The sequence below is a fragment of the Phacochoerus africanus genome, chromosome 9, assembly GCF_016906955.1.
Source record: "Phacochoerus africanus isolate WHEZ1 chromosome 9, ROS_Pafr_v1, whole genome shotgun sequence".
NCBI classification, from domain to species: domain Eukaryota; kingdom Metazoa; phylum Chordata; class Mammalia; order Artiodactyla; family Suidae; genus Phacochoerus; species Phacochoerus africanus.
The window spans coordinates 117,458,324-117,475,375 of record NC_062552.1 but is presented as its reverse complement, the minus strand read 5'-3'; the positions used below and the strand labels follow the sequence as shown (position 1 = coordinate 117,475,375).

The 17,052-nt window shown below is 38.1% G+C and overlaps 1 protein-coding gene across 4 annotated transcripts in view; it reads right to left on the bottom strand.

The window, feature by feature from the left end:
- UNC79 (unc-79 homolog, NALCN channel complex subunit) overlaps positions 1-17,052 on the bottom strand; it is a 263,893-nt gene that overhangs the window by 183,798 nt on the left and 63,043 nt on the right. For all 4 annotated transcript variants that reach the window (XM_047795599.1, XM_047795600.1, XM_047795601.1 and 1 more), the window contains 2 exons: positions 14,340-14,395; positions 13,550-13,679 (listed from right to left, as the gene is read on the bottom strand). In XM_047795599.1, coding sequence (XP_047651555.1) covers positions 13,550-13,679; positions 14,340-14,395 — 186 coding nt within the window. The remainder of the gene's footprint in view (positions 1-13,549; positions 13,680-14,339; positions 14,396-17,052) is intronic.

Genomic DNA, 17,052 nt, shown 5'->3' with positions numbered 1-17,052 from the left:
CACCCAATGGAGGAAGGACAGTTTCTTCAATAAATGGTGCTAGGATAAGTGGATATTCACATTCAAAAGAATGAAACTGGACCTCTATCTTATATTATTCACAAAAATTAACTTGAATTAAAAACTTAACTCCTCCGAAACCATGAAACTCCTAGAAGAAAACATATGAATAAAACTCCTTGACATCGGTCTTGGTAATCTTTTTTGGATATGAAACCTAAAGCGCAAGCAACAAAATAAAAAATAAACAGCTGGGACTACACCAAACTAAGAAGCTTCTGCAAAGCAAAAGAAACCTTCAATAAAGTGATAACCAACATATGTGATGGGAATAGATATCTGTAAACCATATATCTGACAAGGGGGTTATTCCAAAATATATAAAGAACTCACACAACTCAATAGCAAAAAAAGAAAAAAACATTTTAAATGGGCAAAGGACCCAAATAGACATTTGCCAAAGAAGTTATACAAAAAGCCAACAGGTACATCAAAGGATGCACAATATTGCTAGTCATTAGGGAAAATGCAAATTAAAAGCAAAATGAGGAAGATGGCAGAATAGAAGGATGGGAGCTCAACTTCTCTCATAAAAGCAACAAAACTACAATCAAATGCTGAACAACCTTCAGCCAAATGGACTGACAACTTTCAAAAAGATATCCTACTCCAGAAGATAAGAGGAGGCCACATCGAGAGATAGGAGGGGCGACTGCATGATGTGAGCAACACCATACCTCCCGGGTGGGAAGCCCATGGACTGGAAAGTGACTGTATCTCAGAGACTCACCTACAGGAGTGAGAGTTCTGAGCCCCACATTAAATCCCCACACCTGGGGATCTGGCATTGGGAGAGGGAGCCCCCAGAGCATCTGGCATTGAAGGCCAGTGGAATTTATGTGCAGGAGCTCCGTGGGACCAAGGAAAATGGAGACCCCATCCTTGAGGGGCATGCACAGACTTTCACATGCACTGGGTCCCAGGGCAAAGCAGGGCTCCATGGGAATCTGGGTGGGACCTGACTGAAGCTCCTGGGGGGTCTCCTAGGAAACAAGGGGTGACTGTGGCTCATTGTGGGGGAGGGACATTGGGGTCAGAGTTCTTGGGAATGTTCATCAGCGTGCAACTCTCTGGAGGTGGCCATTTTGGGAAAATCTGGCCCCACCCATCAGTGCTGAGAAGCCCCAGGCCAAACAATAATCCAGGTGGGATCACAGTCCCACCCATCAGTAAGCAGGCTGTCTAAAGACCCCCCAGGCACACAGCCACCTCTAATCTCACCCAGAGACAAAGCCCCACCCACCAGAGGGATAGGAATCAGCCCACCTACCAGTGGGGCAGGCACCAGTTCCTCCCATCAGGAAGCCTACAGCAAGCAAGCCTCCATACCAACTGCAGCTACAAGGGGGGAAGACACCAGAAGTAAGAGAGGCTACTACTCTATTGTCTTCAAAAAGGACACCACACCAAAAACCTATAAAAATGAAAAGACAGAGAACTGTAACTCAGATAAGGGAGAAAGAAAAAAAACCCAAGAAAAACAGCTAAGTGATCAGATTATCTGCCTCCAGGAAAGTCTTTAGATTGTTGATGCTGAAGATGATGCAACACATTGGAAATAAACTGGAGGCAAAGATTGATAATTTAGAGCAAACACTGAGCAAAGAAATACAAGATTTAAAACTTAAGCAAGCAGAGATGCAAAATACAATAAATGAAATGAAAAATTCATTAGAAGAAACCAAGAGTATGGGAGTTCTCATTGTGGCTCAGTGGTTAATGAACCCAACTAGGAACCACGAGGTTGCAGGTTTGATTCCTGCCCTCGTTCAGTGGGTTAAGGATCCGGCATTACCATCAGCTGTGGTCTGGGTTGCAGACATGGCTTGGATCCCGCATTGCTGTGGCTGTGGAGTAGGCCAGCAGCTGCAGCTCTGATTCGACCCCTAGCCTGGGAACCTCCATGTGCCACAAGTGCGGCCCTGAAAAGACAAAAAAAAAAGAAGAGGAAGAAGCAACCAACAGCAGAATACAGGAGGCAGAAGAACGAATAAACAAGGTGGAGGACAGACTAGTGGAAATCACTGATGCAGAACAGAAAAGAGAAAAAAGATTGAAAAGAAATGAAGAGAGTCTCAGAGAACTCTGGGACAATGTTAAACACATCTGTATTATAGGGGTGCCAGAAGGAGTAGAGAGAGAGAAAGGGACAGAAAAAATATTCCAAGAGATAATTCCCTAACATGGGAGAGGAACCACTCACTCAAATCCATGAAGCACAATGAGTACCATACAAAATAAACCCAAGGAGGAATACACCCCAAGACACATATTAATCAAACTGACCAAAATTTAAAGAAAAAGAGAAATTGTTGAAAGCAGCTAGGGAAAAGAAACAAATGACATACAAGGGAACCCTGATAAGGTTATGGCAGATTTTTCAGGAGAAACTCTGCAGGCCAGAAGGGAGGGGCATGATATACTTAATATGATGAAAGGAAAAAACCTCCAACCAAGATTACTTTACCCAGCAAGGTTCTCATTCAGATTTGAAGGAGAAATCAAAACCTTCAAAGATAAGCAAAAGCTAAGAGAATTCCGCAACACTAAATCAGCTTTACACAAATACTAAGGGAACTTCTCTAGGCAGAAAAGAAAAGACAGCAACAGGAAACAAAAATTCCACAAATGACAAGGCTCACCAGTAAAGGTATATATACAGTAAAGATACAAAATCATCCATGCACGGAGTTCCCCGTCGTGGCGCAGTGGTTAACGAATCCAACTAGGAACCATGAGGCTGTGGGTTCGGTCCCTGCCCTTGCTCAGTGGGTTAAGGATCCAGTGTTGCCGTGAGCTGTGGTGTAGGTTGCAGACGTGGCTCGGATCCCACGTTGCTGTGGCTCTGGCATAGGCCGGTGGCTACAGCTCCGATTCAACCCCTAGCCTGGGAACCTCCATATGCCATGGGAGCGGCCCAAGAAATAGCAACAACAACAACAACAAAAAAAAAAAGACAAAAAAGACAAAAAAAAATCATCCATGCACAATTATGCTACCAAAATCAGAAATTGTGAGAAGAGGAGGGTACAAATGCAGGATAGTGGAGATGCACTTGCAATTAAGAGACCAACAACTTAAAACAATCTTGTATATATATAGAATCTTATATCAAAACTTCAGGGCAACTGCAAACCAAAATGAGATACTACCTCACATGATGTTAGAAGGACCATCATTAAAAAGATAAGAGCTAGCAAATGCTGGCATGGATGTAAAGAAAAGGAAACCTTTGGAGTTATTGTGGCTCAGCAGGTTAAGAATCCAATGAGTATCCATAAGGATGTGGACTCAATCCCTGGGCTCGCTTAGTGGGTTAAGGATCTGACATTGCCACAAGCTGCAGCATATGTCACAAGTGAGGCTCCAATCCCACATTGCCATGGCTGTGGCAAAGACCAGCAGCTGTAGCTCCTATTTGACCCGTAGTCTAGGAACTTCCATATGCCACAGGTGCATCCCCCACAAAAAAAGGAAACTTTTGTGCACTACTGTAAAATGGTACATTCACTATGGAAAACAGTAAGAAGGATCCTTGAAAAATTGAAAATAGAACTACCATATGATCCGCCAATTCCACTTTTGGAAATATATCCAAAGGAAACAAAAATACTAACTCAGAAATGTATCTGCACCCCCATGTTCACAGCAAAAAAATGTTACAGTGGCCAAGACATGGAAGCAACCTGTGGGTCCACCTATGGATGAATGGATAAAGTTGTGAGTACAAATTTCCAGTTATAAGACAAGAGTACTAAGGATACAATGTACATGATGATTATAGTTAACACTGCTTATGTATGGTTATTAAGTTGGTAAGAGAGTAAATTCTGAGTTCTCATCACAGGAGAAATTTTTTTTCTTCTTTCTTATGTTGATATATGAGATGATGGATGTAAGCTGAATTTATTACAATAATCATTTCCAAACATATGTACAATATATGTACACATACATTTCACAATATATGAAATGCACAATGTACATTTCACAATGTATGTACAACTATCATGCCATACACCTTAAACTTATACAGTGATGTATGTCAGTTATTTCTCAACAAAGCTAGAGAAAAAAGAAAATTTCAATCAAACAGAAAAAAAATTCAAAAGTAAAGCCAGCTTAAGCTTCAAAAGAGCAACTCAGCATGAAACAAGAAATGAAGCACAGAGAAAGAAACAAGGGGGAAAAAGATTACATGAAGATTAAAAAACATGTTACTAAAAAACCATTGGGTCACTGATGAAATCAAGAAGGAAATTTAAAAATACCTCAAGACAAATGACAATGAAAACACAACCATACAAAATCTATGGGATGCAGTGAAAGCAGTCCTAAGAGGGAAGTTCATGATAATATAAGCCTTCCTCAAGAAACAAATAAAAAAATCCCACATAGGGAGTTCCATTCATGGCTCAACAGTTAACGAACCTGACTAGGATCCACGAGGATAAGGGTTCAATCCCTGGCCTCGCTCAGTGGGTTAAGGACCCAGTGTTACTGTGAGCTGTGGTAGGTCGAAGACATGGCTCAGATCCTGAATTGCTGTGGCTGTGGCATAGGCCAGCAGCTGTAGCTCCAAATTAACCCCTAGCCTGGGAACTTCCATATGCTACAGGTGTGGCCCTGAAAAGCAAAAAAAAAAAAAAAAAATCCATCGACAGAGGAGTGGAAAAAGATGTGGGTACATATACGCAATGGAATATTACTCAGCCATTGAGAGGAAAGAAATAATGGCATTTGTAGCAACATGGATGTACCCAGAAATTATCATGCTAAATGAAATCAATCAGACAATGAGACACCAACATCAAATGCTTTCACTTACATGCAGAATCTAAAAAAAGGGCACGACGAACTTCTTTGCAGAACAGATAGTGACTCACAGACTTTGAAAAACTTACGGTTTTCAAATGAGACAGGTTGGGGAGTGGGGGATGCACTGAGGGTTTGGGATGGAAATGCTATAAAATCGGGTTGTGATGATTGTTGTACAACTATAAATGTAATAAAAATCACTGAGTAATTTTAAAAAATAAAAGAAAAAAATTAAGTTCACCAGGAATATATGACAATCCTGACCCAGTCAAAAAAAAATCCCACATAAACAACCTAACCTACCACCTGAAATAATTTGAAAAAGAAGACAAAACAAAACTTAATATCAGCAGAAAGAAGGAAATAATAAAGATCAGAGAGGACTTATATAAAATAGAGATTTTTAAACAATAGGAAAAAAATCAATAAAATCCAAGTGCTGGTTTTTTGAAAGGCTAAACAAAATCAACAAATCTTTGGCCAGGTTCACCAAAAAGAAAAGAGAAAGGACCCAAATAAACAAAATAAGAAATGAAAGAGGAGAAATAACAACCAATATCACAGAAATACAAAAAAAATTATTTAAAAGTACTTAGAACATCTATATGCCAACAAAATGGACAACCTAGAAGAAATGGACAAGTTCCTAGGAACAAACAGCCTGCCAAAACCGAATCAAGAAGAAACAGATAATTTGAACAGACTGATCACTAGAAGTGAAATAGAATCTGTATCCAAAAAAAAAAAAGAATCTCCCTATAAAGTTCAGGACCAGAGAATTCTACCAAACATATAAGGAAGAACTTATACTATCCTTCTATCCTTCTCAACCTCTTCCAAATGATAAAAGAGGAGAGAGCATTCCCAAAGTAATTCTATGAAGCTGTCATCATCCTGATAATAAAACCAGCAAAGACACTACCAAAAATAAAATTATAGGCCAATATCTGTGAAAAATACAGATGTAGAAATTCTTAACAAAATACTAGCAAATTCAATCCAACACCACACTAAAAGAATCATACACCATGATCAAGTTAGATTCATTCCAGGAGTTCCCGTCGTGGTGCAGTGCTTAACGAATCCGACTAGGAACCATGAGGTTGCGGGTTCGGTCCCTGCCCTTGCTCAGTGGGTTAACAATCCTGTGTTGCCATGAGCTGTGGTGTAGGTTGCAGACGCGGCTCGGATCCTGCGTTGCTGTGGCGCTGGTGTAGGCCAGTGGCTACAGCTCCGATTCAACCCCTAGCCTGGGAACCTCCATATGCCGCGGGAGCGGCCCAAAGAAATAGCAAAAAGACAAAATATATATATATATATATATAATAAAATAAAATAAAATAAAATAACTTGCCTTTAAAAAAAAAAAGTTAGATTCATTCCAGGCTCACAGAATGGTTCAACATAGGCAAATCAATCAATGGGATACACCACATCAACAAAAGACAAAAACCACATGACCACCTCACTAGATGCAGAAAAAAGCATTTGATAAAATTCAACATCCATTCACGATTAAAACCCTCACCAAAGTAGACATAGAGGGAACATATCTCAAAACAATAAAAGCCGTTTATTAAAAACCCACAGCCAACATAATACTTACCAATGAAAAGCTGAAAATTTTCCCACTAAATTCTGAAAAAAGATAAGGATGCTCATTCTCACCACTTCTATTCAACATAGTAATGGGAGTCCTAGCCACAACAATCAGATAAGAAAAAGAAATAAAAGGTATCCAGGGAGTTCCCATTGTGGCAGAGCAGAAATTAATCTGACTAGTATCCATGAGAATGCAAGTTTGATCCCTGGCCTCGCTCAGTGGGTCAGGGATCCAACATTACTGTGAGCTGTGGTGTAGGTCACAGACACAGCTTGGATACTGCTTTGCTGTGGCTGCGTCATATGCCAGCAGGTGTAGCTCTGATTCAAACTCTAGCCTGGGAACTTCCATGTGCCATGGGTGAGGACCTAAAAAGCAGGGGGAGAAAAAGGTATCCAAACTGCAAAATAGAAGATAAAATTGTCATTATATGCAGATGACATGATACTCTATATAGAAAACCCTAAAAACTCCACGTGTGGAATACAATATCAAACGACTACCAGATACAAAGTTCTGTTTAAGTGCTCAGGTGCATTTACCAAAATGACCATAAGTTCAGCCCTAAGAAATTAACATTGTTGAAGGAATACAAAGTATGTTCTGACTACAGAAGAATCAAGCTATAGATCAATACAAAACTTCACTAGGAAAATCCCCATATGTTTAGAAATTAATTACCATCCTTCTAAATGACCCATGGGTCAAAGAAGAAACCATGGAGGAACTTTGAACTCAGCATAGGAAGTTTTAGCAAGTACAATAAGGCAGGATATAAAAGGCATAAGGATTGAAAAGGACACATTAAACTGTCATCATTCAATAACAATATAATTGCACACGTGAAAATTTTTTTAATTGCAAATGCATTATTAGAGTTTAAAAGTGATTTAGCAAGGTTGCTGGATATAAGATTAATATGCTAGAATTAATTGCATGCTACTTACTAGCAAAAAAAAGTTAGAAAGTGTAATTTCTAAAAGACATATCATTGACAATAACATCAAAAAATAAATACCGAAGGACACACCACATGAGACACAGGTAAGACATCTACACAGAAAACTACAAAATTGCATTGAGGGAAACTAAAGAAAGCCTAAATAAATAAAGGGAGATACTATGTACATGGATTGGAAGATTCAATATTACAAAGAGGCCAGTTCATCAAACTGATCCATAGATTCAAGTCAATTATCAACCAAGATCCTAACTGTTTAGGTATATGTTTGTGTGTATTTAACTTCACAAACTCTTCGACTTAGCAAATATCTAGGAAGAACCTGGAAGGAGAAAGAAAAGAAGGAAGAAAACAAGAAAGAACAGGAAGAAGAGAGAGCAGGGGGAGAAAAGGAAGAGATCAACAATTACAACTAGGTAGAAAGATTTGCATTGAAGGACATAAAATTTTGTCATTGAGTTACATTAATACAGACAGTGTAGTATTGGAAAAAGGAAAAATACATGAATAGTACTAAATACAGAATCCAGAGACAGAGTCATCCTTAAATAGACATTTGATTTATGACAAAAAAAATCATACTATGGAGCAGTAAGAAAAGGACAATACTTTCAATAAATGATGTTGAGTCAAGTGACTATCCATAGAGGGAAAAAAAGTTGACCCTTACTTCACACCATACAGTAAAATTAATCCCAGGTACTTCTAAATATAAAATGTAAAAAACATATATTCTAAAAGATAACAAAGAACACTGTCATAATTTTGAAGTTAGAAAAGACATTCTTAGGATATAAAAAGTACTTTATATAAAGAAAAGATTGTTGATTTGATTACATGAAAAATAAGAACCTCAGTTAGTCAAAAGCCTCTCTCTTAGAGAAAAAAAATAAGAAATGATATCTGAAACATGTATAACTAGAAAAGATTATGTAAAGAGGATATACAAATGGCCAGCAAACATAAATATATGAAAAAGTGTTCATTAATAATCAGAGAAATTAAAATTAAAACCAAAATAAGATATTTTTACAAATCAATCCTTGAAAATGACTAAAGTTTTGAAAACAAGTAAAATTAAGCGTTGCACAAAATGTGAAATATAAACAAAAAGAACTCTCATGTACATAATGGTAGTATAAATTAGTATAACTCTTTGGAAAATGGTTTGCTATTATCCATTAAAATTGGATAGATTCACACCCCCTAATCCAGTAGTTTCACCCTAGGCATATATCTAGCATAAATGTGTGCACATGTATAACAAAAGATACACAGAAGGATGTTCATAGCAGCATTATTTGTAAGAGCCAAAAAGTGGGAACAACTCTAATATCCATTGATAGTAAAATACATAAATTGTGGTACATACATTTGGTAAAATATATGTATAGCAATAAACATGAACAAAGCAGAGGTACACTCAACCCATGGACAAATCACATACATACACACATGCACACGCACACACGCAAATAAATAATGTATGATTCTATTTACATAAATTCAATAGCAGGCAAAAAAGAAATCTCTGAAGTCAAAAAAATAATCTGGAAATCAAAATAGTGGTTCCCTGTGGGACAGAAGGAGGACATAATAATGGGAGTAAACATGATGGAAGCTGTTCCACATACACTTAAAATGTGTGTTTTTGGACGTGGGTATAATGCATCAATAAAGTGATTTAAAACATTTTACGTTATATGTAGATAAAATCAAGATAATAAAAAGATAAGTAAGAACTCAATGAGGGAGAAGTAATGACGTAACAGGACTGGTAGTCCTTCTTGTACTTTAAACTTGTATACAGCTCAAGAATCCAGCTTACTGATGTAGGGTTAGATATTTGGTAGGATAGACCAGTTATTAACTTTGTAGTTCTGTCTTTAGTTATTCGCGATCTCCTTTTGCCACAATCTCAGTCTTAGAAATGTGTATCTTGTGCCACATTTTTGTCCCATAATTCAGATGGAAACTATACCATAACTTGTGCTCATCTTTGCCAATAAAGGCTAATTTATGTACTAGTTGGGACACTGTAATAAGAAAATTGTTAAATAATTTCTTTCTCCTTCATTACAGCAGGGCTTTATAGAACAATATTTATTTCATTACCAAGAAACTGGCACTTTTTGCATCTTTAAGACATATTTAATGACCAAAATAATTGGGGTAGTTTTTGTTGTTGATAAATACTATAAACCCCAAAGAATCAAACACTGCAGATTACTAAATCTTCACTATTTGATCTTGTCCTTATCAGCTGTAAATATTCCCATGTTACTATGCTAAAGAAGCATAAATAAATCATATACATATATACGTATAATTAAAATTATGGTGAATCATAAGTATTAAATCTCGATGGCTATATGTGTTTTTTGGTTTTTTGTTTTTCTTTTTTATCTTTTTGTCTTTTTGCTATTTCTTTGGGCCGCTCCCGCGGCATATGGAGGTTCCCAGGCTAGGGGTCAAATCGGAGCTGTAGCCACTGGCCTACGCCAGAGCCACAGCAACGCGGGATCCGAGCCGCGTCTGCAACCTACACCACAGCTCACCGGATCCTTAACCCACTGAGCAAGGGCAGGGACCGAACCCGCAACCTCATGGTTCCTAGTCGGATTCGTTAACCACTGTGCCACGACGGGAACTCCTCTATATGTGCGTTAATTGTATTATTCTTCAAATTTCTCTGTATTTGAAAAGTGTCATAATGAAAGGGGGTAACCTTATATGATTATATACAATATGATCTCTATTTTATTTTCAAATTTAGAACTGGAGGGAAATATACCAACATGTTGACAATGGTCATTTCTGGGTAGTAATTTTTTCTTTCTTTTATATTTCTGTAATTTTTTAAAATAACAAAATAAAATTTATTTTTTGGCTACGGTATGCAGACGTTCCCAGGCTTGGGATTGAACCCGTGCTACAGCAATGACAATGCCAGATCCTTAACCCAGTGCAGCACCAAGGAACTCCAAAATTTACTTTGGTTTTCACTGGGAAAACCTACAAAGTTGCTGGTCCCTAAGAAAGCATTTCATCTTTGAGCTTCCATAAAATTCTATTTCCACATAATTTTTATTACTGAAAATATTTAAGGTTGTAGTGCCACTTAAATACTAATGATACCCTTTAGTGCCTCTTTCATTGCAAGTAAACACTGCAGAAAATCTCTAAAGCTCCAGCTAAAGTTTAATTACAGAGTTGAATTGACAGAAGTGATGTCACTCTGTTAAAACAGGAAAGGCAGGTTTTCAATTAAGATGATCTGGGATCAAATTCAAGCTGTGCTCCTTTATTGTTTATGTGAATTTAGGGATGTCCCACTCTCTGTCCCACTCCTCATCTGCAACATTGAAATAAGAAAACATACCTCTCAAGATTTTTGTGAGGATTAACTAAGAAAATGTCTATAAAACCCAATATGATGCTTGGTCCATAAATTTTGCTCAATTAGGAAAAGGTTAAAATATTAAATGAGATAATCAGCGGCTGGAACAATGTCTGACAAGCAGCCAGTGCTGGATAAAAAGTAATACATGGACCAGAAAGATTAATTTTTTTTCCATGATCTCCTGTTTGCTGCTCAGAATGGCATGATCCACTAGCATGGAATTCCCAAGAGAGCTGCTTCCCAAGGCCTTGGACAGAGCCTAGCAGGTGGCAGGAACACCCTCACACTGCAAGGATGGAAGTGTGTGGAGATATGAATACAAGAATGAACCGAAGACTGAACGCCTTTAGGTATCTTGTTCAAAGAGGCCAAGAGAAGATGAGAGCCTCTCTGATCCCAGGAAGCACAGGCTGAGCTCTTCTGGGAAGACAGATTTGACGGCTGTTCCAAGAGGGTATGGTCATGGAGGTAAACTGAAGCAGCTTTCGGTCTGGGTGGTTTTTTTAGTTTTTTTGTTTGTTTTGCTTTTTAGGGCCGCACTCATGGCATGTGGAAGTTCCCAGGCAAGGGGTTGAATTGGAGCTGCAGCCACCATCCACAGCCACAGCCACAGCAACGTAAGATCAGAGCCACATCTGCAACCAACTCCACAGCTCATGGCAACACGGGATCCTTAACCCACTGAGTAAGGCTAGGGATTGAACCAACATCCTCATGAATCCTAGTTGGGTTGGTTAACTGCTGAGCCACAGAGGGAACTCCAGTGGCTCTCATTTTGCTGGGCTTCTCAGATGCTCTGAACAGGCAAATCTCATCATCTGACTTCTCCATTTAAAATGTATCCATGGTTTCCCTTTGCTGCTAAGATAAACTCCAAACACTTTCACAGGGCCTGTCAGCCTTTCTGCTTCCCTCTGGCTATTCTCCTCCTCCTGTCCTTCCACTAACTGGCTGCTTATGATGTTTTCCAGTTTCTAAATACAATCGTGCTAACTTTGGCCTCCAAGTCTGAACCCATGCAGGGCCTTCTGCTTCAAATTCACATTTTATCCACTCATGATTCATTCCCCTTGTGACTACTGCGTGAATATCTTTCAGGCATCAGCTTACAGGTCATACACTTGAGAACCTTCCTGACAATGCAACGCTCCTCAAATTTGCCCACCATCAGGATGAAGTCAGAGGCCCTTCCTGTGTGTTCCCACAGCTCTCTGTATTTGCTCTATCCTAGTGCTTATTACATTGTAAGGTTATATCCTGGTCTTTCCCCCACAACTGGAATGTTTATGCCAGATATTAGTACTTCTAGTCTGTTGGGGGTTTTTTTCAATCATTATACCACCAGTGCCTAGAACAATGCCTGGCTAATAGTAAACACCCCATGATATTTGTTGAATAAATGAATGAATTTCCATATCTAGACTGCATTAAGCTCCATGAGGTCTGGGTTTGTGTCAGTTCGTGCATTACCAACAAAAAGTACAGTGCCTGGCACACACTTTCTCTTTCACATAGTTACTTTTCAAATATTTATCAAATACATAAATTTAATCCAATATTGTTACCCATTCATTTATCACATAAATGCTTATTTCAGGGATCTTTTGAGATGGGACTGATATTAAATATTTCAGTCATTTCACCTATTATTTTGCTAGTTCTTCCAACTTTTTTTCATGCTTTTACATTCAAATTATCCACTCAGTAGCACTTAAGCACTCTCTAATATCAGCAATATAAAATACCAGTGATATAAATTTCCATTTTTTTTAATTTACTTACTATCTGCCTTCTTCATTTCAACCATACTACTGTTACCACCAAGACCCAACGTTATTTGTTCTGAGTTAGAATAAGCCCACCAAGGACCGTCGATATCTCTAACACTTGGCTTTAATCATGAACATAAAACAGACACCTAAATGAAGTTAAATCCCCTTCAACCACTTCAAATCACCTTTGGAAAGATGAGTGATGCCAAGAAAGAAGTACATTCTCAGAACATCAGTATAGAATCCCACAATACCTTGAATAAAAGTTAAGCCAAAATATCCACCTCGGCCATTTTCAGAAAATTACACATACAATTATGCAGGGGGAGAGGGCAGTCAAGGTCATAAGAATCTCCACCACAGGTTGCTTCTCAGATTTTATAATATATAAACATAAACAACATAAGGACTAGTTGGGTTTTTGGTAAATATGTCTTTACAGTGAACTCAATGATTACTTATTGGTTATTAATTACACAAATATTCACCAATGGTTGACTCTTCATGTCAAAGTAGGCAATCAGGGTCATTTACTTTTTATTTACTGCCTGAACTGGTAATATTGGAAGCACTCCAAGACTTCTTACCAGAGCAGAATTAGCCTCTTTGGATTTTGCTATATCTGAGCAAATCTGCAGCATTACTAACTGCTTCACACCTTTGCAGTGATTAACACTAGCAGTGTAAAGACCATAAGCCAGGTACGTAGCAAATAGGACTGGAGCTTAATGCAATTTGCTATGATGTCATAAATGCTTTTGAAATTTATTTTTATTAATTTTTATACCACCTAGTTTCAGAAAGGATTTATGATAGTATGTAAAGGCACAATAATTATATAATCCAGCAAAATTTAAGAAATACAGGTAGGTGAGGCAAATATGGCACGGGAGAAATAAAGAAGGGGCATCACAGAGCTATTCTCCTCTTACCTGTGTACTGCAAGCCCCTGTACTCGCTTATTGCCCCAGGAGGTTTTAAATTGGGCCAGTAATGGAACAGCATTTGCACAGCTGGAGGTTTCACTTGTGAGGGCCCATAGGCTATCACATATAAAAGGTCCTAAAAGAAATAGGAAGCATATTTTCAAGAGCATTATCAAATAAAAAGAAAGGTAGCTTATTCAATTTTAATAAAGCAGTGAAAAATTCCAAGGGAGAGACCGAGATGGTTAACTTCCCTGGAATCACAGATGAGGTCATATTATAATATTATTTTTATTATTTTTTAATGACTCCTGTAAATAAGCCTCCCAGCTATTGTTCCAATGTACACTATCTTGTAAGAAATTCTTCTTTACTCAAAATAATGTGGAAGAAAGATTTTAGAATAGCATAAAGCCTGTTTGCCAAACACTGCATTTTTTAAAACATTTTCTTAAAATATATTTCTTAACAATTCACATCTCCTATTTGAAAGAAGAAAAAAGTTTCCCAAGCAACATTTCAAATTAAACTGCCACATAACATAGTATTTGCTAAATTCCAAGAATATGCTATATCCAATTACTTTTTCTTTTCAGCCACTGTGTTCTTCAAGTATCACTTCTGCTCTAAATGATAAATAATTAACCACTAAGTAAAGAATTATAAAAATCTGCCATACAAAATAATAAGACATCAATAAACTTGACCTAAACAATAGCTTTTATATGCAAACAGTATTTACTATATTATATAAATTAAATTTGTGACTCTGAGTTTAATGAGGCCTCAAACTTACTTTCCAGACTTCTTGTTTATATTTCATGAGGCATTCCAATAATTGACAATGATACACTGTAAGGAAGAAAATATAATTTGAACATGAAATATAAATACCAGACAAAACATCCTTTGAAATGTATAAACTATATTAGCATGACTTTTCACTCGAATCATTAAATTAAAAATTACTTATTTTCATATATTCATACCTTTCAAAAATCAGATAAGCCCTTGACTTTACAAGCTTTATCCCAAGATCCTTGAGAAGTATTTCGTTCATCTTATTTACAGGAAAACATTATGAAAACTCCCTAGTAATCATACTCCTATAAGCTAAAGAACTACATAGGGGAAAAAAAAAATAGCCTGATAGGATCATAATAGAAGTTCACATTTACTGAGCATTCCTTATATGCTGGGTATTGAGCTAAGAGCTTTATGTATTATGTATGTCATGACTACACTGTTGCCACTGGAAAACCAATGTTTATAATCCTATCTTGCCCAAGGTTGGACAGACAGTTAAGTGATGGACTGATGGATTGGAATGGAATCTTTTATTATCAACTCCATCTTGTTGAGGAATTCTTAGAAGCCGTAAAACAGCAAACTTCTTTAATTTGCCTGTGTTTACTTGAGAAAGAATGATACTTCCACCAAAATTAGATACCCATTTTATACTTTTCCTAGTCTATCTTTCAACCCTATCACAGCCCTGAAGCTGGTCTCCCTTTAGCCAACAATGACCTCCTTGTAGTTCAATTCAATGGACCTTTTCCAGTCTGCCTCTCACTTGACCTTCAGCAGCATTGCTCACCACCCCCTTTCCTTGACTTGATGGCTGACCCTCTCCCATTACCTGTGGCAGACACTGCTGTTGCTGCTCAGCTGCAATCAAAATCTTTTCTTCCTTGTTCAGTTCCCAGTATACAGACTACAAAGCAAGACAATTTTCCAGATTCCACTGCAACTGGAGATGGCCATGTGACACAGTGCCGAATAGCAATTCCTAAGAATTTACTGGAGAATTTCTGAAGCTCATTCTTCCTCTTTGACAAAAGGAATGAGGCACACCAGGAGACCTTTCTCTAACTACCCTGACTGATCTTATTTTTGATAGGATTTGATAGGACATATCTTGGAAATCTGTTTTTAGATGTGGTTATGCAAGAATGTAATAACCTCCTCTGTGGCATATCTTGCAAACATAAGAAGTTCAAGAGAAACACAAAGATGGCATCTCGGGCCCCTGATACTGTGGAGATATTTCAAAGACTTCCTTTTAAGTATACAACAAATATTTGTAAAGTTTAAAGACTCTATTAGCCAACACCTCTCTGACTCTTTGGCAAGCTCATCCTCTTCCACTGGGCCATTACCTGTTGGAGTTCCTGAAGGCCTGATCATAACAAAACCACATTTTGGAGTTCCCGTCATGGCACATTGGAAAGGAATCCAACTAGGAACCATGAGGTTTCAGGTTTGATCCCCGGCCTTGCTCAGTGGGTTAAGGATCTAGTGTTGCCGTGAGCCATGGTGTAGGTCGCAGATGCAGCTCGGATCTGGCATTGCTATGGCTCTGGCGAAGGCTGGCAGCTGTAGCTCTGATTAGACCCCTAGCCTGGGAACCTCCATATGCCGCAGGTGTGGCCCTAAAAAAGACAAAAGACAAAAAAAACACCCACCTTTCATTCTATGCTCTCTCATAAACAATATCACACTGATATACAACAATACCTCAGAGATAGTGTAAGTTCCTTTCCAGACCACAGCAATAAAGCAAATATTGCAATCATGTGAATCACACAAGTTTTTTGGTTTTCCAAAGCATATAATAGCTATGTTTGCACCATATCATAATCTGTTAAGTGTGCAATATCATTATATCCAAAAAATTCACATTCATCAATTTAAAAATATTTCATTGCTAAAAAATGCTAACCATCGGAGTTCCCATCGTGGCTCAGTGGTTAACGAATCCAACTAGGAACCATGAGGTTGCAGGTTCGATCCATGCCCTTGCTCAGTGGGTTAAGGATCCAGCGTTGCTCTGAGCTGTGGTATAGGTTGCAGACGCGGCTCGGATCCCACGTTGCTGTGGCTCTGGCATAGGCCGGTGGCTACAGCTCCAGATTAGACCCCTAGCCTAGGAACCTCCATATGCCGCGGGAGCAGCACTAGAAAAGGCAAAAAGACCAAAAAAAAAAAATGCTAACCATCATCTGACAATCCAGGGTTTCCACAAAACTTCAATTTGTAAAGAACAGTATCTGTGAAGTGCAACTGAGCAAAGTGCACCAAAAGGAAGTTTGTCTGTTCAACCTCAGTCACCATCCATATCCAATTTAGTGAATATCCCTGGACACTTACATGAGGTCTCAAAGTCCATTACTTCTATCCCAAAACTCAGCTCTGAATTCAAGACGCATAACTTCCTAATTACTATTAACTTCTTTTTTTCTGAAGAAAGATGATTTGGTTGCATTTTTGTATTATGGCCGTGTAGAATTATTACTGAGGCTGTATGTGGTTTCCCTCCAGTTTTATTGACATATAATTGACATACAACATTGTATTAGTCTAAGGTATATCATCTCCTCTCAAATGTCTCAGAGACACCTTAACATACATGTCCAAAATAGACCCCATGATCTTCCCTTAGAAGCCTGGTCATTTTCTTCCATTGTCTTCTTTCTCAGTGAATAGAACCACTGAGCACCTGGTTATGG